The sequence below is a fragment of the Neolamprologus multifasciatus genome, chromosome 14 (genome assembly GCF_963576455.1).
Source record: "Neolamprologus multifasciatus chromosome 14, fNeoMul1.2, whole genome shotgun sequence".
Taxonomy (NCBI): Eukaryota; Metazoa; Chordata; class Actinopteri; order Cichliformes; family Cichlidae; genus Neolamprologus; species Neolamprologus multifasciatus.
The window spans coordinates 5,615,189-5,637,080 of record NC_140452.1 but is presented as its reverse complement, the minus strand read 5'-3'; the positions used below and the strand labels follow the sequence as shown (position 1 = coordinate 5,637,080).

At 43.2% G+C, this 21,892-nt stretch overlaps 1 protein-coding gene across 1 annotated transcript in view; it reads right to left on the bottom strand.

The window, feature by feature from the left end:
- The window catches only part of sipa1l3 (signal-induced proliferation-associated 1 like 3), a 92,686-nt gene that overhangs the window by 10,743 nt on the left and 60,051 nt on the right, over positions 1-21,892 (bottom strand). Inside the window, exons 4-14 of the mRNA XM_085184859.1 lie at positions 20,727-21,708; positions 16,808-16,938; positions 12,454-12,642; positions 11,764-11,938; positions 11,271-11,374; positions 9,516-9,673; positions 8,834-9,419; positions 7,197-7,295; positions 6,932-7,107; positions 2,865-3,113; positions 556-732 (exon numbers count right to left, since the gene is read on the bottom strand). Of these exons, the coding sequence (XP_085040985.1) occupies positions 556-732; positions 2,865-3,113; positions 6,932-7,107; positions 7,197-7,295; positions 8,834-9,419; positions 9,516-9,673; positions 11,271-11,374; positions 11,764-11,938; positions 12,454-12,642; positions 16,808-16,938; positions 20,727-21,708 (3,026 nt within the window). The remainder of the gene's footprint in view (positions 1-555; positions 733-2,864; positions 3,114-6,931; positions 7,108-7,196; positions 7,296-8,833; positions 9,420-9,515; positions 9,674-11,270; positions 11,375-11,763; positions 11,939-12,453; positions 12,643-16,807; positions 16,939-20,726; positions 21,709-21,892) is intronic.

The following is a 21,892-nucleotide window of genomic DNA, read 5'->3' as shown; positions in this document are numbered from 1 at the left end:
TTAAGGTGATGAGTCTGTTCTACCTTACTAAACAGAAGTCTGTGAATCCTCCTGCTGTTTCTGACCAAAATTGCATTTTGTGTTTTTAATCAGTTCTGATGTTATTATTGGTGGAAGGTCAAAACCCTTTTTAAATAAAATAAGATGTACAGCTATTCAGACACCATGACAGAAAGGACACGCTCTGGAATAAAACTCCCCAGCTGTAAAAGTATAACGTTTCTGACTAACAGAGAACATTTTCAGCTTCTGCTTTGCATCCCAGTGGCGGTTGAATAAAACAAGTTTTTCTGGTTGGGTGAGATGTTATCAACCTCCACAGTGTGAGGAAGAGCCACCCACACAACAGATCCTTCCTCTGGGAGACTGTGTGTTCATACACGTCTAACTGCAGACCTGGTCGTGCCGCGCTATTCAGCCTGCGATTTGAACCAACATATTCCACCTTCAGCACACAAAGCGTTTACGAGTAAAACCAGACATGTTTGATCAAGATCAAACGAGTGACAGTGGAGAGCTTGCAGAGTAAAACACCACACACCCACACCCACACACCTGTCGGGTGAAGGTTTGTAGCGCACAAAGGGGCCCGGTGAGATTCCAGGTGGTCCCATCGTGGTGAGACTGACCAGGCCGGAGGGAGGAGAGGAGAAGCTGGCTGAGGGGTTTCTGTAGGGCCTGTCGCCTCCTGCAGGAGACAGGCTGTAGTGGTTCTCTGGGTAACTGACCGGCCTGAAATACACAAAGGACGGTGGGTAATCGAGAGAAGAGGTGATTGATACATAACACAAATAAGAGAGATTTAAAATAACTGAGGACTAGTGTGTCTGTGTGTCACTCAAAAGAGCAAAACAGACTGAAAACACAATGAAAACAGCTTAAAATGTGTTGTTTTAGACAAACACCTGGAACCAACTCAAGTTTAAAAAACTAGTATTGACAGTTTTGGGGGAAAAATTTTTTTTTTAAGTGGAATAAAACCACAAAAAGACTTTATTGTTTCCACTTTTTAGGTGAAACAAAATGTCAGGGTGTCATTTACTATCAATACAAGTTTATGACCGTCTGGCAGGCTTAGACGGTGCAGTAATCACACGAGTTAGCCTGAGGGCTTTTGTTATTCACACATATCTGCCTCGGAAAACCCTGATGTGAAATGTTATATAGAAGGATTTTGAGGAGCCGTGCACAGGAGGTCCATCATATTTATGCTTTTTGTATGAAGAAAACATCCTGATGACAGGACTAAGCAGGTATTTTTGGAGCAGTCACAGTTCATGTTCAGTGTATCCATGATGTCATCCAGCTGACATCACTTTTCCTCCAACATTCATTCAGTGATTTAACATCAAACCTTTCATCAGAAAACATAAACAAACTAAGACAAGGAGCTGCAGAACAACTGTTTAGTTCAAATGCAATAAAACATTTCATCTGCAGCCACCTGTGCAGCTGCAGCAGTTTTCTCCTCATCTCTATAATTAACTGTGTAAGATGATGACAGCTCCGTGATGTAAAACTGAAAATGTGACGGGGATTCAGGAGTTTGAACGAGGATACTACAGGAAGCTCATACTACAGGAAGCCTTTGTGAAGATGGCTCACTGCAATGCATATTACACTTTTACACCCATCATTAATTATTGCTTTAAGTCTTAATGAACATATATCCTCATAGTATGCTGAAGAATGATGACTGGATTCACTAACTTCATACAATACGCAGCATATAATATAATTATAATATATATAATATATTATAATAATAATAATATAAATATAAAAAAGCAATAATTTATGATGAGTGTTTTATTTGCTAAGGACCACGCATTTATTAGAGCCATCCTTGTTGGAGATGGAACCTGGGCAGAAGTTAATAGGCGCAAATTCAAAAAGTTAATTCCATGACTTCCAAGACGTGAAAAACAGCAGTGAGCAGAGTCACAGACACCCAAGCCCACCACAGAAATCAGACAAGCGACATCAAGATCCAGGAGACACCTTGGGATGCAATTGAACAGACCGCAACCAACTGGAGCAGCCGCTAAAGAAAGGTAAGGCAAGCTGTAAGCTTCACGAGCCGACTGGCACGTTAACCCCGGCATCACTGACTGAAGAAAATAAGAACAACCCCAGGTTCATCTTCAGCACTGTATCCAGGCTGACAAAAAGTCAGAGCTCTTTTGAGCCAACCATCTCTTTAAAGGTGAAGTAGGTGACCTCCTCCGAGGTCTGTATGAGGCTTTAGAACATCTAGCCTAGAACAAAGACTTTGGCCACTCACTGAGCTTTTCAGGTGAAGATACAATGAGAAAAAAAAAGTCAAAGCAGCTGCTGTTGTCCCTTTTCTACATTTCTACACACTGCAGGCTTTAAACACTTTTTATACTTGCTTTTTTTCATTAAAATCTGAATTTTAATGGAGCGATGAATAAAGACTTGGTGCAGGTGGGGCAGCAGCACATGTGTAGACGTCCTTCATGAGTCTTTTGCATATTCACGTGTTTGGTTTGTATGTGCACACTGCAATGACTTCACCTGGAGTTAAGAGCTGGGGCTGCATTTTTCTGCTGATCAGACTTTGATTCATGTTTTACTTTAGAATGAGAAAGTTTGTTTGTTTTTGATATTTGTTCTGCTTGGAAATGCTGGGTTGATACTGGTAGAACGCATGTGTTTCTCCTACTACAGCTACTTACAATGAACATGATGCTTTCCTCCATGTCATACATGTAAAACCTTGGGTTGTATTACATTTTAGTGTCCATCACATTTGTCTTGTCACCAGTAAACACGGTGCAGTAAGCTACAGTGTCTCAGTCAGGAGAGTTATTCTACTTGTGGAGAATAACTGTGAGGCTCACCTCTTGGAGCTGAGGTGCTGAGGCTCTCTGTAGGGAACTGGCATCAGGGGCTTGTGTGAGCGTACTAGTGGAGGAGGTGGGGGGCCGATGGGGGCCCAGCGCTGCATGCTAGTGGGGTGGAGCACTTGAGGAACGGGTGAGTTCTCCCATCGCCAGGTCTGGCGAGGAGAGGGTCGGTATCCTGCTGCTAGAGGCTCAGGTTCTGGTTTCTGCTCCATGGTCTTCATCTCGTACTCCTCGGTGCAGCCCCTACAGAGACAGAGGAGGACAGTTTATAACGGTGCAGAGACGGCACATCCACTACAAGAGAATTAAAAGCACGACACTTAAAATGCTGCTGTTTCCCTCCAAATCTCCGAGGTTATCTCCTTTACACAGCCGTCATGTGTAGTTTTTGATCCTCAGCACGGGTCAGCCCTGAACTGTAGCTGAACCAGAACAGCGGTTTCTGTACAGTTCAGTGCGTGGAAACCGCTCAATAAATCTCCCCAAATGCTCCACATTATTGTCCTCTCATAACTTACTTTGTGGATGCTCAAACACACTGCAGACACGTAACAGAGCTCACTAATGAGCTCCCCTGACGCCAATGGAGGGAGAAAGAGAGTAAAGTAAACCGATTATTGGCACATCAGGACTCCATCTCTCCTACTGCGAGACTGAGGTCAAGTGTGTGTGTGTCTGTGTGTGAGAGAGAAATATCCAATCTCATCAAACAGCTCCTGAATCAGTCTTGGTAGACACAGCAGATATGTTTAGTAAAGGCACGCGAGGCTGCAGTAACTCTTGGTTGTACAATCACGCATCAAATAATTATGAATCTGTTTTTAAACCAAAGATCACGCAGACATCCACTCTCTCAGCTCCCTCTGACTAAATAAATAAAAACGGCATGTAAGTAGCCCAGCACATGTCTTTTACACATCATCACCATTACTCCATTCAGAAAGCTTCACTGAGGGAGGGAAGGAGGCATCAAATATGCATACTGGATGGCATTTAACATGAGACTAATGAAGAGAGGAGGAAATGAGCAGGGAAATGCTGTGAGGGTGAGGATTTAAAGTGAGGCAGTGGGATAAAGACCATGAGGACAGAGTGTGTGTAGCATAAACTTTCATTATTAACCCTTTAAGACCTACCATAGAACCAAGTCCGCCAGAGCTTACATTATATTTTTACATGCTGTGGAGCCATTTTTGGGAACATTTCAAGTTGCTATACATCAATACAACCATTACAGCCTAAATTTTAATAATATGTCTGCATTAAGTGCATAGTAATTACATAAATTGCAAAAAAGTGCAATAAACTACAAAACAATTGAAAATCGCTTTTGTTTTTTTAACATATATTTCTAGTTAGAGAAATTTAAGAGGCTTATCCCTCAAAACTGTAAATACAAAAAAGTTGCACAAAATAGTTTCCCACCACAGGAAATTTATTTTGAGTGTCTTCATAGTTTTATTTTTGAAATACACCAATTTTTATATACTGCAGGAAAAACAAAAATAAATATTATAATGCAAATTTGCAAAAAAGCAGCATATGCATCAAAATAAACTATTTCCAGCAGTGCAATATGAGTCCTAAGCATCCCAGAAACCACACAGAAAGTCATAAAGTCAAAGATAACTTTTAAAAACACCAGTAAAGGCTCATGAGGCCCTGATGGTAAAAAACTACATTTCCGCAAAATGACGTCACTTCCGGTTTCGGCCAGGTCATGGCGGACATGTGATAGTTCGTGCTGATGGACGTAGGAAGTGTTACGAACAGCTGATCGGATCGGCAAAGCCTGTTTCTGGAATATTATGTTTTTGTTGCTGCAAGTGCTTTTTATGCAGTTTTTGCAAAGCTATATGTGGAAGGAAACTGTGACCGAGGACAAGCTGATGGCATAAGATGTAAGTACAACTCCTCCGGTTTCATATGCAAAAAAAATTTTTGTGCTAGCTCACGTGGTTGCAGAGCTACCGGGATTTAAAAATAGTTACGCAAAACGGAGCGTGCCCGCTCCGACCGGCTTTAAAGGGTTAAACAATGCGCATGTGGCATATTAAGGCAATAATGCTGTTACCTTGTCTGACGCAAGTCTATTAATTTTCAGTTATTTACGTTGAATAAAAGTGTCTGTTATGTTGGATAAATTAGACCCCAATGATAAATTCACCACAGCATCAGAGGGGGGAGTGCATTTTTGTTTCGGGGGTGGTTATAAAGTCTTTGGGGGCACCAAAAGTTCCTGTAAGCAGCAGAACAAAAAATAAAGTCAGAACAAAGAAGTCCATTATAGTTTCCCCAAACTGCAGAGCAGAGTCTTTAAATATGTTTTTGCTTAAAATTGGCTTCAACGATGAATCAAATGTTTGTTTTTAGCACACATGTTAGCAGAATATCTGTGAGGCTCCTCAAAGTGCTGCTTGGACAAAACATTTCAAGATGTCATCGTGTGCTTTGGGAAACTGCGCAGGGGGATACATGTTTCTTTTATACAGCGTGATTATTCATTTAACCTTGAAAATAACCAGCTGACTAATCCACAGTGAAAACACGCTGCAGCCACGTCCACGGTAAAACACAAACGCAACACAGACGTGCTCAAAAACACCACCGGCTGATTTCAAATGACATGTGCATTAAACCAAAAGACGCACAAGTCGATGCACATGTGGTCGGGATGTTTTCATCAACAACGGAATGAGTCAAATCCAATCGGTATCAATACGGTTACGTAACAGCAGCGCGGGCTAACACAAACGCAGGAAGAGAGCACAAACCTTAGAGAGAGCGGAGCCTAGATCTGTCGGCATTCAGTGTTCCTCCCATCACGCTGGCTGATGTGACACAGCTGGAGCTCGTGCACGCACGCAGTCAAATACACACCTTCTCCCCGTCGTATCTGTCCATCTTGCACGTTCGGAGCCGAGAAAGAACGGCAAAGAAAAAGCCCTTCCAACTTTGGTCTCTCTCTCTCTTTTCTTTCTTTTTCTCTTCCACCCACAGCTCTAACTCTCAGCGGTGTTGAGACACGTCCTCCTCACCCAGCGCTTCTCAGCCTCTCCTGCTCATAACACTCAACCCTGCCTCCCTCTCTCTCTCTTTCACTCTCTCCCTCCCTCTTTTCCTGTCCTTTTCATTCGCACAGGGCGTGCATTTTTAATTAATCACTTCCACTCCTTTATTTATTTATTTATATTTTTTGTGGACCTTTTTTCTCCTGCAGATTCCAGGCTTTAATCTCATGCAATCTGCTTGCCTGGCACACAACGGCAAATGAGTCGGATGGGGAGAGAGAGGAAGAATGAAATACAAGACTCTAATTATCAGTTGCTCCAATGCCACAGTACCATGTGTGTGTTTGTGCGTGTGTGTGTGTCAAAGGGATTTAAGTTGGTGTAATTAAACTGCCTCCAGCATTAAAGAAATCTAACCACTGTGCGATCACACAGCCTGACACAATTACTGTATTTAGGAGCTCTTGTTCTCGGTCACAAGTGTGCGCGCACACACATGGTTATTTTTTCACCTCAGTAACACCACATCAGCGTCTCATAAGGTCTCGTTATTCTGTCTCAATCAAGGCCTCGTGTGTGGATGAAAGGATGGAAAAGGGTGACGGCGGGGAAAAGATATAAATGATGTGGAGGAGAGGAAGTGACACAATAGCAGAGATGAGCAGATATGAAGAAGAAAGGAAGGCAGATTGTAGCTAATTCACGTTAAACAAATGCTTCTTTCTTTTTGTCTGTGTGCCTCATTTCGCCCGCTTCCTTTTCAGCCGTGCATCTTTCTTTCTCTGTGTTTGCTCGCTTCCTCTTTTCACACACTCCCACACAGAATCATCAGAACATTGGAGTCTGGCCACTATCTCTGCCAGGCTTTTGTGTGTTGGAGTAATGAGTGTCCTGCGCTCTCTTCTAGCTCGCTCTTGTCCTTCCACTTCTGCCCACTTACACTGAGCGCGCCCCTGTGCTGTAACCCACTGTCCAAACATCTGCATTCACGACAGCTGTTTCCAAATGAAGCTCGGCTTCAAAGGAAACCACACGCAGACTGCCACGCACCTGCGAGGCCCGCCTTCTTCGTATGGAGGAATGATGACAACTTTGACTGTGACCGAAGTCCTCAGCAGGTCGATCATCTGCTCGTGCGTCAGCGTCACCGCGGCCACCTTACAGATCTCCACTAACCGGCTACCCTGCCTCAGGCCTGCCTGCCAGGCGAAGCCGTACTCCTCCACCTGGATGAAAAACAAAACAAAAACAGAGCATTTATGCGCGGCCAAGAATCTTCAGTGCCTCAAAATGAGATCTGGTCATCCGACGGTACCTCAGCTACGGTGCCATCCAAGCGAACGTGGAAGCCCAGCTGTCCCAGTCCATTTCTTCTTAGCGTCATATCCACAGTTTCACATCCCACCGTCAACAACTACACGAACAGAAGGAAAAAAAAAATCATATCAGATTTACAGTATTAGCTTGTTATATATAGACTAACAAACTAAAGATCATCATAGCAAAGTAACAACCAGGTGATGATGACTTCTTACCCAGCACTGGGTCAACGTTTCAGTCTCAAATCTGCATGTATTTGGTGCTTTTAGCAAGATTAACTCATTTTTAAATATTTAATTTTCTGCTGGATTAACTCAAAGCTTGATCGAGTCCAGGAAATCTCCTCTTCCCCGCGTTTAATTCATCACTTTTTTCAGAGATTATCACAATTTGAAAGGCCTCAGATGAGCCAGTGCAGACAGCGGCACAGCCTCATTGAAAAAACGAAGACAACCACAAAAACATAAAGCTAAAAAACAAAACAGAATTGTATCCAGAAGTGGAAAATAAATGTGATAAATGCCATGGTTCTCCTTGTCACCTTAGCCACATGTTTTTTCTGTGTCCTGAGCTACAAAGTTTCTGGACATTTTGCTGTTATGTCAACTGTTCTTGGGGTAACTCTTCGTCCTTGTCCTCTGATTGCTGTATTCGGGATTCCTGTTCGCTCACTTACACTTGATTCCACACAAAAGGATATTATAGCCTTCACATCCCTATTAGCGAGACGTCTGATATTGTTGCATTGGAAGTCTGTTAAGTATCCTACTATTACCCGGTGGCTTAAAGATGTCATGTTTTTTTTAAAACTTGAAAAAATTAAATATACGTTGAGAGGTTGCACAGCCAAATTTTTTCACAAGTGGCAACCCTTTATCTCTTAATTTGCTAGTCTAGAGGTATTGCCTGTTTAAATGTACTTCTGTTACTGTTATATTCCTCTAATATGTTTGATGGTTGTGTTGATCTGTGTGGGACTGGGGGGGGGGGTCTTTGTTTTAGAATGCATTGTTTTTTTCATGTATATATAAAAGTTTATTTACTTAGAAAAATGAAGAAAGGTTGATTGTATTTCGGTAACTGCAAGTACTGTTGTTTTCTTTTTTCAATAAAAATATTTTCAAAAAAAAACAACAAAACAAAACACAGAAGACATTGTGAATGTTGACACAATGACTTGCCTTTGAATTTAGTTTTTCAGTGGAATGAAAACCAACACCCACTGTGGAAATCCCCTGAGCTTAAAGGAGTATAAAAGAATGAAGGTGTTGCACTGATTTGGTCTGATAAACTTCAATAACCACATGAAACATTTCTGACTACAGGAAGCTCTAAAGAATAATTTTGTGCAAGCAGCATGTTTTGTTTGCACTAGACATACTGGGGCACAAATGCAAACAGATGAGGAAAGTTTCATGTTATTTTGCTCTAAGAGTTGGTGAGAAAGCAACAAAGCAATAAAAAAAAAAACACACACACACCAAAGGATGTAAAGAAAACTACAGGCTGGAGAACAAGGAAGTAAACAAGACACGACTGTGTTTTCACTGTAGTCTTTCTACAAGATCTGCTTACAGCACAGCCTGCATGACCCCAAATCCCAAAGATCAAGTCTTTGCTCCAAGGTCTCACCTTTAACCTCTGCACCATCTCCCTGATGTCCTGTGCACCTCCCTCTGGCACTCGAACTGCAATGTGGTCTCCTCTGCCGTAGAAGATCTTCAGCGCCAGCCGCTCCGGCGTCCAGCCGATCACGTCTGCACAGAAACAGTTGAACACCACCTCTTTGGTGGAGCAGTCTATGAGGACGATGTATTCAGCCGACACACCCAAGGCACAGGGGAGTTCTGCTCCCCCGCCTCCGCTAAAGTCCTGGGCCTGGACTCTCCAGGCGACCGCCCCGGCAGCACCCAGCTCCGCTCCCTCTCTCGCCTTCGTGCGCTCCCGTTTCTTAGATGCGAGGGAGATGAGGTTGTTTAATTTGCCGGCCGAATCCAGCGGCGTGCTGCTGACATAATTCTCGGCCAGGTCGCGCAGGTACTCCTGCCGCGTTCGCGTCGCCATGGTGTGGAACTTCTCAGACTTATGTGCTGCGTTTTCTGCGTTGATGACTTTGGCGAGAAGGAAGTTACGAAACGTCTCTGGGTCCCGGAAGGTGACGCCGCTGGGGATGGGTGGTCCAAAGGGGGGCACATCCTTCATTCGCGTCACGGCAACACTGAGAGGCGGGAACAGAGTATTGGAAGTGAGATCCTAATTAATAATGTGCACCACGTGTATAGAAACAGGAGTTTGTGCTGATGTAAACGTTTACCTGTAGTAGGTGTTTTCAGAGCAGGGGTTGTGAACACGAACAATAACAAAAACGTGCTGGAAGTGTGAACGAATATTTTGCGGGGTGAAGGGCAGCGCTCCAGGCTCCTGAAAGATGATGGTGACAATATCGTTCCCTATGTGCCTCTTTCTCAGGAGCTGAGCAGGAGAGAAGAGACAAAAACGATAAATTAATAAATACGAGCGTAATTGGCGTTCACGCGACTGACTCGGTGAACGACAGAAAGTCCGACAGGGGAAAAGAGAGATTAAGACGCTCGCTGTTAGACACCAAGCAACAGCTCTTTACGTAATTTGTTTTGCGGGTTCTGTGTGGGCTATTTGTGTCTGTGTGTGTGCGTTAGCTTGTCTGTCTATCTGCGTTTATGTAGGAGACGTGGCACACAGTGCAGGCTGTCTGTGGTGCGGTGCTTGCCAATCTGCTCTTCATCCGCAAAGAGAAGTGTGAAAATACCAATTATGTAATGCAGCCCACTGTTTGGCTCCTGCGCAGTACCACAGGAGCATCCTTCACTCGTACCCAGGCTGCTGTGCGAACATTTGAATTGTACTTCTTCTTCTCTAATCTGGGATATTTGGAGCCTCTTATGCATTAGCATATCATCATTTTCTATTTCAGCGTTTTGAATGTGACCCTTCATATGAATGATTCACCTGTTAATTACAGCAAATTTCTTCATTGTTCATTTAACCCAAGAACAGTTGTGCAGGTGAAGTTAGTGTTCTCCTTTATCCTGAATTCAGGAGTCATCACAGCAGCTTATGTTTCAATCTTCTTTTGCTTCTCCAGTCGCCGAGGGTTATTTTTGCAGTGAGATGATGCCATCTAGAGGTTCAACTGAGTAAGTAAACCTCCTTGCTGTTGCAGCCCCTAAAGCCTCTGGATGGAGTTATTGTGCTGTTATATTCTGATTAAACACCCGACACCAACGCTCAGCTGTTCGAACATTTTAACAATTTCACATTTTCTCATGTTACTAAAAGATGAGGAGATTATCAAAAAGCTTTTTCTATAATAAATAACCGATTGCTGGTATGGCAACAGTGACGTTTAATTAACAAGATTAATGTATGTTTAATGACACCTCTTTGGCCTAAACTGCTCTGACATACTGACACATTCAAAAATGTGCACTAATCCCGAGCACCTGCAGGCTTGTCTGAGCACACGTGCACGCTCGAGACAGGCTCTTACGCAAATACTCAGGCAAACTGTAAAAAATACCAACATGCTGAATTTTACACACTCTTGAGCGACACCAGCACATGCTGGAAACGCACAGCGTCCAGAAAATCCTGCAAGAAGAAAAATTTAGTCTATTTTTTTTTTAAAAAGAGAGAGAGAGGGAAAGTAAGAGGAAGAAAATATACTAATAACTACACTGCTGAACCCCACCCAACTCTGATCCAGACAAACAATGAGGGCAGAAGAGACAGCCAGAAAGGAAAGAAATAACAAGACACAGAAAACAAAGACTATAAAAACACAAGAGGCTGAATAAAAACAAAAAAATCCAAATGAAGAGGTCGACAAAAGTCACAAGTTTCCACTTCATGAATTCCTGCCGTCGTTTACGAGCCAGAGAAAAAAAAGCAGAAGAAGCCTCAGCTAACAAACGCAGACGTGCTTTCAAAGGTTGTGTGACAACAAAGCATCAAAATCATCGTTTTTTTGTTTCTTTTTTCTTTAGAGACGCACAGCAGTGTTGGTGCTTTACTTAGGTGGGGCTGTTACCTGCTGTGGGTTGCTGGGCATGTATGGCAGCATGGTGGACACGTGGAACATTATCTCATAGCCCTGGTAGGTGGTGTACAGGGAGTGGGTGCCCGTAGAGTCCGCTGGAGGAAAGATATTTGTTGAAAGTCAGCAGCTGTTGACCACACATTAGTTTCTGATGATGCATTCACTGTGTAACCCCCGGTTTTATGACACATACGCAACATTACTGACTTTATGAGTCTGTTAAATGTAGTGAATTCCTGAAAACTAAAGATGCTGCAGGAGTTAGTGTGTAAATATTCTTTATGGCTTTATCGGGACAAGTGAGTGTCTTTATGAAGAACATCCCTTAAAACCTAAAATACTCATTTCACAGTTTATTTGCATTTTTCTTTTGAGAATAGGAAACAGTAACGAAATGATACATTAAAACACTTCTTCAGCAATGAGACCAACATGTAAAAATATGATTTCTAAAAGCGGATGCTATGCTGCAGAGCGTTCTTACTCTTGGTGTCGAGCTGTGCAGCGTATTTGGTGAATCCTTTGAGAAGCACCTGCTCCCCGAGCAGCTCCAGGAAGGCAGAGAAGGCGGGCGATGCCTCCTCGTTGTTGTACATCTCCTCCTCTGTGCTCTGCCCTGCACGGCACAGCAGAACACCCACCTTGTGCTTCTGACTTAACTACAAAGCAGAAGAGACACGATGTTAATATTGCTCGAGCAGAATAAGCACGAGCAGCTGAGAGACCACACACACAAACACAGCTGAAACACAGCACTCTGAAGGTTAATGCCAACAAACAAGCTTTTAACCCAAAAGTAACGTATATCTGGACTTGTTTACACACAGCTTTGTCGATCTATAAACCACCTGCACAAACAACCCAACAGGTCGGTTGCTGGCAAAATACCTCCACCCTACACTTCTCCCTCCATTAAATGAAAGGTGAGATAACATAGCCAAACATTAGTTGTATGGTTACTCACTCATGCTCAAACGTACCACACCCTGTTTCTTACAGCTTTCCCTGTACAACACTGCACTTTGCACCATCACTAAATCAGTTACCCAAGTCTCACGCACCACCTGAGAACACCACGTGCCACAGCTTCACCTTATTAGTGTACAATTTTACTCTGCAGTCTTCCAGCCTGCTGGAACAGCTGCTCGGTGCACTCAGTGCACCGTAAACTCACCCCCTGTTCATCCAGTTTAAGGAGCTGCTCTGTGACTTTGGCCGTGCTGAGCGCCAGTCTCAAACAGGACACGTTGAGTTCGGGGACGACCTGTTCCAGCACCTCTTTGAGTGGCAGACCCCGAACGGTGCCATGCTTCCCCGTAGACGCCACTGCATCTTCTAAAATGGAGCCGCGCAGCGTCACCAGCTGTGGGTTCAGAACGACATTAGTTAAAAACAAAACAAACGGGAAGCAATTTGAGCTTCCTACATAACAAATATTATTCAAGTGTCATGGTTGAAATGTCAAGAAAATGAATATTCAGCCCCCCAAAGGTGTTACAGTGAATATAAGCTCATGATGTGGGAAACAACAGATCAGTGTGATTATAGTAACCAGCCTTGTTAATGATGTGATGATGTGCATCGTTCTTGTTTGTGATAAAACCACTGGATTTATTGCTGTTGTTTTGTTTTATGGTTTTATTTAAATAGTTAAGCAGTAAATTTCTTTTTGCAGGGTCTTAAAGTTTAATGCTTTCTGCTGTTTAGTGTTTTTCCTTTAAGGGCTCAAGTTTTAGATTTTTGGTTGGACATTTATGAAAAATATTATATAAAAAAATATTTAGATTAAGTAATAATAAGAACAGTCTTATTTTATTTTATTAGAAAATAAATTTTATAATAAAATTTAGCTAGCCGGTCGTCACGGCAACGCAACAAGCATGGGCCCGAAAAAAGCTCTGTCAGCCGAGGAAGGTGACGATATTAAGAAGTCGCTGGAGTTTATGACAGAGGAGATTTCTGCTGTCAAACTGCAGCAGGAAGCCATCCTGGACCTGGTCGAGGAAGTTAAGGCTCTCCGCATCCAGAACGCCGAGAAGGATCGGCGGCTGGCGTACCTGGAGAACAGAGTGGCGGATTTGGAGCAGTACACCCGGATGAACGATGTCATCATCACGGGGCTTCGCATCAAACCCCGGTCATACGCCCGGGCGGTCGCCACCGACAATGTAGGAGGGCCAGGAGAGGACGAGGTCAACTCCACGGAGCATCAAGTGGTTACCTTTCTACGGTCCAAAGGTGTGGAAGTGGATTATAACAACATTGAGGCTTGCCACCCGCTACCCCGAAAAAATGACAGTGACAAACCGGCCATCATTGTGAGATTTGCAAACAGAAAACAGCACTGTTAAAACAAGGAAAGAAACTGAAAGGATCCGATGTCTTCATGGATGAACATCTGATTATTCTTATTTTTTGGATTTATTTCTTGTTCCTTTTTTTCTTTGTTGACATAAAACTTCTGAAGTGAATTGAACTTTAGTGTATCAGACATATTGGCTTTGTGGGTTGGGTATTTATGAAATAATAAAGCAGCATTGCCGTAAAAAAGTAACAATAATGTTGATGTTGAACTCTACTGAGAGAGGTCAGAGGTCGCTGTACTACACCTTTGGGAAAAAGGGGTTTGGATGATTCACAGTATGGGAGTCTGAAGCGGGTCGGTCCATCAGATCACATTAACGGCGCCCTGCTGCCCTGAAGCATCTTCCTGTTTGTCAAACACGCACGCAGTGACAGGCGTCTGCGTGGAGGCTTTAAGTTCAGCGGTGTTGTGAATCAAGATTCTGCTCAGTATTGTGCTGCTGCCTGATCAGGGGGAACTGACCTGCTTCAAAACAGTTAGACTATAATAACCTCTGGGAGGAGAGGGCTGCTGCTTCTCACTTGCAGACTGATTAAAAATGTATGGCGGTCTCTGGAGCTGGCAGAGGCCGGAGAGACAGCTGAACCTCAGCGACTCGGGTCTGCCGCAAGGAAATGAAGCTCGACCGCCCCGCGGCTGAAGTTACACAGATATCGTTTCAACCCGTCAGCCTGTGAGCAAGGCCGAGCGAGTGACTGCGACGTGCTGAGCAGAAATATCAGAGGGGGGGGGGGCTGTTTGAATGTGTGACAGAGGAGAAAGAGGAAGTCTCCCCACCTTGCTGTGTCAGCAGTGCTGCACAGAATTAAATGACAGGCTTAGGGGGATGGATATTTGAGAGCGGCTGTGGCTTGAGTGGGAGAGAATAAAGTCCGCAATCAATCTCCTTTTTTCTCTGTGTGGGAACAGTGGGCCCGGACTGTGTCTGTTAGCTTAGCTCTGTGTACTTAGATGGTGGAGAGGCTCCATTGTTATACCAGAGCTACAGTGATGAGGCCAGGCAGCCATGTAATCCTGCTAAAAACAACACAGCACAGCCACAAAGAAGGACACACTCAGGCTAAGACTGCATTAACACAGTGAGGAGAGGCGAGCTTGTTGTTCGAGCGGCCTTTATGATGCTAAACTCAATCAAAATATATTGATTGAGATTAAGCCAATTACTTCACGAGACCTCTGACACAAGCTAACCGTGCACAAACAAAATAAAAATTAAAAAACAAAACAAAACACAAGACTGAGCTGAGCAGAAAGTGAGGTCTAAGTGGTGTGAACACTAGCACCAACTATTAATTTCCAGAATTTTCCTCCATTTTCCAATAGCTTATCCCACCTGTCATAGGATGAGAGGCAGGATACACCCTGGACACGCTGCAGGGCTAACACAGAGAAAGAACCATTCACACCTTCAGATAATTTAGAATTGGTAGCCCCTCATCGAGATAGTCTCCAGCTATTTCAGTCAAGGTTATTATCGTTAACGAAAACTAACGAAATAACGAAACTAGAAGTGAAAAAATATTTTCGTTAACGGAAATAAAAATAAAAACAAAAAAAGGAAAACTAACTAAAACTGTAATGAGTGTTCACAAAACTAACTAAAATTAACTGAATTTATAGCAAAAATGTGTTTAGTTTTCATTGATGTGTGCGTGTCATACAAGAGTCAAGGGTGAAAATGAAGTTTAGTTTCCAGATTTTTTTCTTGCTGTGTCTCATTATGCCAGCAGGTGGCAGCACGTTAGTCGAGTCGTCTGTGTTGCTGCTCCGTCCACTCGCAGAATCATGTCAGGAAAAGTCGGGAGAAAGCGCCAGAGTCCAATTTGGGATTACTTTGAATATGACTGTGTTTTGGATAAAGCAAGTGTCTTGTAGTGGAAAGAGACAAATTATGAGGGACATTTCTAAAGGGAAAAAAATCCCACAAACCTTAAAGTGCACTTGAAAAGCTCACACAAGAAGGCTAACCTAGCTTACCTTGAGAAGGTAAGGGAGCACACTCAACCCTCATCCCCAGAAAACAGAAGCTAACCCCAGGCAAGGCAGCGTGATGCATCCCGAGACAACAGGACGGGGATATCTACACAACTGTGTGAGTCAATTACCTTCAAAAAGTTTATCAATTCACTTGAACCAAAATTACGAACACCCGGTGCTGCGAGAGTTAATAGTCTCGTTGGGGCCAAGATATACATTTTATAGTTGCCTGGTATCAATGGTTGTTCATCTGCCTTTATTTATTTATTTAAAGAACCCATAGGTGGGAATGTGAGTTGTCTGTCTCTGCGTGTTAGCCCTGCGACAGACAGGCGACCTGTCCAGGGTGCAGTATGGTAGCTGGAATAGCAACATACCCAAGGATGAGCAGAATGACTGATATGATGAAACTGGGATTTTGTTACACTTAATTATTGCAAACACAACTAAAACTATAACTGAAACTAATCAAAACTAAACTGAAACTAAGGATTTTCAAAAAATAAAAACTAAACTAAACTAGCAAACAACTGGTAAAAACTAATTAAAACTGATATAAAATTGAAAATCTGAAGTCAAAACTAAATAAAAATAAAAACTAATGAAAATTGCAAAACTATTAAAACCCTGATTTCGGTTACAGTACTTAATGTCATACAACTTAATGTCTTTCAGTTTTGGACTGTTAGTCAAACTACAAGAGTCATTCTACTTGACTTTGGTAAACTGAGATGGACAATTTACATTAATTAGTAGGAAAATAATCATCAGTTGTGTCTCTGAACAAAGATGTCTTTCCAAAATTGTGTCTTGGAAACTGTGGAAGTAAAACCTCTGAAAACAACCAAGAATGGATGCAGAGAATCTGAAAACTTAATTCTCTACAATCATCAGCCCATCATTTACCACATCATGAGTGTTTGATCCATCAAAGAGGAGAAGTAGCTGGCTGTGGCAGCAGCCCGTGTTTGGTTTGGCTTTAATGTGCTTGGACTGAGCAGGTGGAATTTTCCACTGACAGAGAGCAGAAGAGGGATGAGCAGAGGGGCGAGGCGACAGAGGGAAGGTTATAATGAGGGCACGTGTCACAGGTAGGCCTGGAGAAACTGAAAGCAGTTGAGTAATTAACAGACTGACTGGAAACCCCGAGATCAGCATATAAACACATAAACACACACGCGCATACCTCGCTCGTCCTGACGATGAGTCGGTACTGGTACTGGTCTTTCAGGTCTTTGGTGTCTTCCAGTTTCTCTCTGCGGATGCTCAAGGCCACGGGGCCCAGCTTATCGTCTGTCCCGAAGTAGTTTGAGTGCTCTGGAGGAGGTCAGAGACAACCAAGGTTAAAGTCTGAGAAGCAGAGAAAGTTCTGTGTCTGAACATGTGCCTGTGTTGTGTCTACACCTCAGTGTGCCAGCAGACAGGCGATCAGATGAGTTTTCCAATAATAAAAGACGAAGCGGCAGCCAAAAAAAATGCTATCAGTGATGAGTCGAGCATCAGAAATGTAATCTTCACCTACTTCCACATCGTTTCCAGATTCTCTCTAACTGCTTAATCCTTGAATGAGAGTAAACTGACCAGCTTTATGTTTTGGAGTGTTTTTGTAGCCAAAACAATCAGATAACAACCACCTTTTTGTTCGCTCTGGAAAACTGATGAATTTATTAAAATCACAAAGGTAATCCTGCTTAAGAAAGGACTCTATGAACTGTACGCATTCATTTATTTTTAATTATTTTACCTCGTAGGCAAACTCTAAAGATCAACAATCTGTTTTACGAGAGGCTCCTGGGTGCAGATAGTGATCTTTAACCTGCGTGATGGCAGAAGAAACTGAAACTGAGAGAAAACCCATGCACACACGGTGAGAACAAACTCCAAACGCTAATATGAGGCACAGCACAGTCTACAGACCCACCACGCTGCTTCCCTATTTAAAAATAAATAACACGTTTTAATTACAGTAGCTGCACAGAGAAAAATTATCTAGGCAACATACCTCACAATGATTTAAATCAGTAATATCAACACGACTACGTGTATAATGAGCTGTTCGAAGCACAAAGCAGCAGAAGTGGCTACAGAAATGTGTTGAGGTTCACAACATGACTGAGAAGGAGAGTAAGCAGCACATATAACACACTGGTTCTCAAATGATCCTGTCATGTCCCACTTCACAGGATGAAAAAGTTCACAAGCACTGAACTGATACATGGGAAATGAGATGAATGGGAAAGAACTTGACTTACAGAGACTGGATGTTGTGTAATTCATGTGTACTTAGCAGGCCTGACAGATGAAGTCAAGGGCAGGACTAAGACAACAGCATGTTATCTGGTAATCAATCAATCGATTGATCAATTGCTAACCTGTAGAGAACAATGGGAAATCTTGTTTTTTGTCACGTTGGAACAGCATGACCTTTAGAATGAGACCATTAAAAGGAGAAATATGTCCTCAGCCTTTTAACTCGAGGAAGTGAATAAAATGTAATGTCCACAGCAGTCAATTAGCATTTTATGGCTTGTTACCATTGTCGGCACAACACGTTCATCTATTAAAGGGGCCGAGACAGAGTTATCGCCACACTTTACTAGCATCTTGCCGATATTCCTCTAAAGCTCATAAGCTGAGCCGTGCTAATGCCAGTGCTGCAGGCATTATGGAAAGAAACACAAATTCTCCAGAACTGTGAGGAGGAATCCAGTTTGACAAGTACTCCTCCTCCATCCCACCGCTGGAGCGAACGGGGATGATGGGCACGTTAGGAGACTCGGGCCTGATCAGCTTCTACGCCACGTCCTGTGGTGCAAATGTCAGCTTTTTGACGAGGCTTTCTGACGTGCACACGCGCGCAATCTCTGCAGCGTTTTGGGGGACGGCTAAGCTGGAAACGAGTCGGCAGATGAACATATTTTTGGAATGATAACCTTTATCTGTGTGGCTGCAGGCCTGCCTCTCTCTCGCTCACACACACACGTGCGGCGAACAGCATCTGTCACTAATTAGGCTTCAGCCAGATGATGCACGCCAGAGGGAAGTTTCATCAACAGTGTCAGAAGAGGTGATGCTGACAAGAAATGCCCAATGACAAGCTCACACGAACCGCCTCCTCTGAAAATTGGTGTGACATCTGACCTTTAACAACAGATCTAAAACAACTGTTGTTAAGTGTTTCTCCCGACCTGCAGAAAGGCAGGTGGCGTATCATCAGGTCAGGGTTTGTAAGCAGAACAGGCAGGTACACGTGTAAGAAAAACTGTGGGATGTTGGCCAGCTCGGCGCTGGGGCCCAGCTGGATATAAAGAGCTGCAGGATGAGATGTGAGAAACTCTGGATGGACAAACAAGATCATCACAATCTAACTCCAGCGGATGACAGCAAGAGGCACAAATTGGATTATAATGGAAGATCATTGCGTCAGCATTGTTGAGCTCTCAGTAGTGATTAACACCAGTGGGTGGACATCATCCGACAAGATGAAGGAAGTTGACTACTTTTAAAGACTTATTAGTCACTTAGAAAAGAGAAAGAAAAAGCAGAGCAAGTGTTTCTTGTTTCAGAAACTACATCTGGACACATATAAGCAGTAATCAAAAACGAACACTGATTTATAAAACAAGAATGAAAAACATTGGGTTTCAATGTGGAAAACATATGTCTGTAAATCTGTTCCACTGTTTAAAAAAAATCTGTTAGCATCTAGTTTTATATTGCTCACTTTCAGGGTACTTAGATTTTAAAACATAAATAAATATTTTACGTTTGTTTTTTATTATTTTATTTATGTTTAGTTATCGTTTTTATTATGTTTGTTCTGTTATTCCTCAACATTCGCCCGTAAAGCACCTTGAACTGCACTACACTGCAGTGTGAAAGGTTTTCACTGACTCACAAAACATAAGCTTTTTTTTCTGAAACTGTAAAGATAATTTATACGATTTTATTACTGAGACTGAATGTTTATGAAATATAACTGTTTGTGTCTTTCAATCAGATTAATGGCTCTCATGAGTGAGAAGAGATTTCTGTTGGTTTCATTTTTGATTCCACTCTCAAGCTGGACAAGCAAATAAATTCAGTTGTTCGTGGCAGTTTTTTCCAACTCAGGAGCATTTCTAAACTCAAAAATATCCTGTCATCTAAAGACCTGGAAACTGTTATCCATGCTTTCATATCGTCACGTCTTGACTATTGTAACTCTCTCTATTTAGGCATTTGTCACTCAAGCCTGTCACGCCTGCAACTTGTTCAAAATGCAGCCGCAAGGCTCCTGACGGGTACTAGAAAGAGAGAGAATATTACCCCGGTACTCGCATCTCTACATTGGCTACCAGTTAAACATAGAATTGATTTTAAGGTTTTATTATTTGTTTTTAAAGCTCTCCATGGTTTGGCTCCAGGTTACATTTCAGATCTTCTTAGCCTGCACTTGCCCACTCGATCTCTGCGCTCCTCCAGTCAGATGGTTTTATCAGTTCCACGCTCCCAGCTCAAATCTAGAGGTGACAGGGCTTTCTCCATTGCCGCCCCGAGACTCTGGAATAGTCTCCCCCCCTTCATAAAATTCTCTTCATCCTTGGAAGTCTTTAAATCGAATCTCAAGACCTACTTATTTTCCAAGGCTTTCGGAGCTCGTTGATATTACATGTCTTACAATTTTATTTATTTATTTTTTTTAAAAAAATGTTTTCTTTCTATTTTAATTCTTTTATTATATTATTCCTCTGTTCAGCACTTTGGCCGACACTTGATGTCTTTTAAATGTGCTATATAAATAAAGTTGACTTGACTTGTCTTGTCTTGGTTACTAGAAACCCATCAAAGATAGAACATCCTAACATGTCGCATCTTGTTCTTGTTTCATGTTCTTTGTAAGTCAATTTTCATCGCTGTGTTTGCCGGAGGTTGCATTGTAGTAAGCGTACAATGCTAAATGTGTCAGAAACTGAGCCCTACCCATTTCCTATTAACTCAAGAGACTCTTGGAAATGAAAACTTCTGGTGATTATGACATGAACACAGCTGGCAGTTACATCAAAGAGTATTTATAGTATTGACAGTGGAAGTGAGTGTGTTAACTGTGTATGACTCAGTGCTACCTTTTCCGTGGAAGTAGTCTCTGTAGTACCTAGCTCCCAGGTCTACATGCTCTATGCTGTACAGTTTCAGTCTTTCCAGTCTTGTAGCCTGCTCTTCAGTGGCCACCTCCACCACTGACACGCTGGCGTTACTCTTCCTCAGCCATCCCCTCCCCCCGTCCCCTCCTCCTCCATCTCCTCCTCGTTCTAACGATGAGCTGAGGAAGCTGATGTTGCGCTCTCCGTGGCCTCCGGTTTCATTGAGGAAGTGTGGGCAGGAGAGAAGAAGTGGACTGGAGCTCTGGGCTCCAGCGCCATCTAGAGGGTCCACACCCAGTGAAGGTGTGGTGGAGCCCTGGTCGAGGCTCAGAGTCAGATCCTCGATGCTGGAGTAAATGGGGTCGTTTACGCTCGCTGAGGATCTGGAGACCGAGAGAGACACTGAGGCTGCTGATGCTCCCGTGGCCGTGTTTCTCCTCTGCGTGACAAAGCCACGCTGAGCCGCTGCCTCGTGGAGGTCAAACAGGATGCTCTGAGCGTCAAAGTGGACAAAGCTTTTTGGACACACCCACGATTTATAGGAGGAATTGATGGCAGCTCGCGTTCCCCTGTCCTCAACAGTCTCTCCTTTCCCTCCATCCAGCTCCCCTCTATTGGAGCTCCGAAGTTTCCGAAACAAAGAGGAGGTGCCCAGCGACGACTCTGTCCCTCCGCTTTTCTTTCTCACTCTCTCAGTGCCGTCTTTCCTTCCTGTCTCTCTGTCTTCCACACCTGTGGGACCAGGTGAGGGCGCTGAGGGGAGAGGTCCAGGTGGCGAGTCTGGAGCACGCAGCAGCTCGCCCAGTTGTATGGGTGCAGAGCTGCGCTGGTCAGGCCTCTCCTGGTGGAACTGCCTGATCATGTCAAAGAAGCTCTGGTCAGGGATGCCTTGGATGTCGATGGAAGAGGTGCTACCGTATTCCCTGAACCGGTTCCCCAATCCGCCATCTCCTCGAGCCTCCACCTTTATGCAAGAAGAGGAGACAATTTCAGTGTGTGATAACAGCTCAGTGGTTAGAACATCAGCCTTTTATCGAGCCAGGAGCAGATTTTAGACAGATCTGAAAGCTGTCAATCAAACCAGTCACACAGAGAACTCCTCAAATAAAAAAAATGTAAGAAAATATATATATATATCAGTGCTTCAA